Source organism: Sinocyclocheilus rhinocerous, unplaced genomic scaffold (assembly GCF_001515625.1).
Source record: "Sinocyclocheilus rhinocerous isolate Xijiao unplaced genomic scaffold, SAMN03320098_v1.1 scaffold100, whole genome shotgun sequence".
NCBI classification, from domain to species: domain Eukaryota; kingdom Metazoa; phylum Chordata; class Actinopteri; order Cypriniformes; family Cyprinidae; genus Sinocyclocheilus; species Sinocyclocheilus rhinocerous.
In genome coordinates, this window is record NW_015624543.1 from 681,391 (window position 1) to 683,451 (window position 2,061).

General features: G+C 36.4%; 1 protein-coding gene across 1 annotated transcript in view; it reads left to right on the forward strand.

Moving 5' to 3' along the window:
- The first annotated feature begins 1,606 nt into the window (after window positions 1-1,606).
- Window positions 1,607-2,061, forward strand: part of LOC107741914 (semaphorin-5A) — a 96,338-nt gene continuing 95,883 nt past the window's right edge. The window contains exons 1-2 of the mRNA XM_016554723.1: window positions 1,607-1,700; window positions 1,936-2,035. Of these exons, the coding sequence (XP_016410209.1) occupies window positions 1,607-1,700; window positions 1,936-2,035 (194 nt within the window). The remainder of the gene's footprint in view (window positions 1,701-1,935; window positions 2,036-2,061) is intronic.

The window sequence follows — 2,061 nt, forward strand, 5'->3', positions numbered from 1 at the left end:
AGTGACATAGACATGTGGGGGCGTGTTAGAACGAGGCGTTTTAGGAGGGCGTGGTTGACTCTTAACTTTTATAAAGAATATCTCTTTGGATTTGAGACTTTAGTCTTTGCAACTTTACAGATCTTCTTTATGCACCAAGAGCTTGTAACACTCCAAAGAGAAAGGAAAACTTGAAATCGCATCATATGACCCCTTTAACATTGCTAAGTGCCAACATTTGGTAACAATACACACTCTATGTAAAGTGGTTTTGTCTCATTTTACAGTAGTTACAAGTTTGTGTTGGACTCCTCCCTGTGTAATTTTGGTTAGAAATCTTGTTTAAAAGCAACTCTGCATCTAAAGACCTCAGCATTTACACAGCTGCGGTTTGTCAGATGTTCCTTCCTATACTTAAAGAATCTTTGCAAAGAGCAAACATATTAATGTCTGTTAAACGAAAAAGTCCTTGACAGTTCAAGAAAACAAGTTAGGCAAGAGCAACAACTAAGGCAAGAGTTCCTCCAGTTTTGACAGCTGTGACCTTGAAGGCTTTAAACTGCGTCCATGCTGAGGTTGATTTTTGGAAAGTGCCCGTGTTGTTTTACATCTTCATGCTATTTTTATACTGCATTCATTACTAAAGTGGCTCTTTCACACATTTGACTCTTGAATGAAATGTTTTTGTAAGAAGATTTTTTTTTGTCATGAAATGAAACACCTTTAACATATAACCGAGTGTTGTTCAGTATATCCTGAAAGAATGCAAAGATAAACAGAATATAAATGCCCACCATTAGCTGACATGAGTAGACTTTAGGGGGTTAGGAGCCCTAAAATAATTTATATATATTGTCATTGGATGAAACTGCTTCTCAGAAACACTGGATAACCACATTGAGTGTCTCCACATTCACTTACAAGTTCCACTCTCGCTGAAGTTAGGGCTATCCCATAGAGACATGTAAGATTTATGGAGGAACATTGTGGTAACTGATGCTGTGGATCTTTAGGGAATTCTGGCTTCCTTTTGTATGCTCGAGACGCGCTTCTTCAGAAGAAAAACAACCCTATAGTTAGAGGAAGCTTTGCTGTTCAGCAGCGCTGTTAAACTGATTATTGAAATAAAAGAACTTTATTGAGGAAATGTTGTAGATTATATATGATACATTTACTAGGTTTGTAAATTATTCTGTATTCATTATTGCTTGCAAAGTACAAAGGACAAGAAAGTGTGTGTCTATCTATCTATCTATCTATCTATCTATCTATCTATCTATCTATCTGTCTGTATGTCTGTCTGTCTGTCTATCTATAAATCTATCTATCTATCTATAAATCTATCTATCTATCTATCTATCTATCTGTCTGTCTCTCTGTCTGTCTGTCTGTCTGTCTATTCAATATAATGTATTTATATAATTTTTATTTTTATATATGTATTTGTATATGTATTATTGTGTATTGTTTCTACATGTTATTATTTTATGTTTTTTTATTTATATATTTAATTATATTTTTTTTATGTATGCATGATTATTAGTGATCTTTACAGAGTTACAAGATACATATAGTCCATTCATCTCATGTGTTAATGTGAAACCTGTATCCCAGAGCTTGAGCAGTAATGACCAGTAGCGAAAGCAATGACCAGTATCATGACTTATCAAATGATAGCATTACTGGAACAGCTAACCCAGCAGCTATCCCATTACACAGAGGTAGGTAGGCAAAAAGATGCTAGACAAGCCAAGATTGAGGCTTTGATGTCAAGGCCAGAGGTTAATATGAAAGGCGCCACAGCGAGAACATTTTATATGCATACCATACACCCACACAGAAACAAACACAAATGCACTCCGGTGCACTCAAACTAAAGGGAAATATAAAAAAAGACAGTTTTGTGTATGTATCAGTTGTGATGTTTGCTAACATGTGCCCTCTCTTGTTCTGCAGAAATCGAGCCTTGGATCCACCGATTCAGAGCTGAGGGCACCGTTGATTATTCACAGCTGACCTTTGACCCCGGCCAGAACGAACTAATCGTGGGTGCAAGGTAATGCTCACTTCTTCCATCACAGC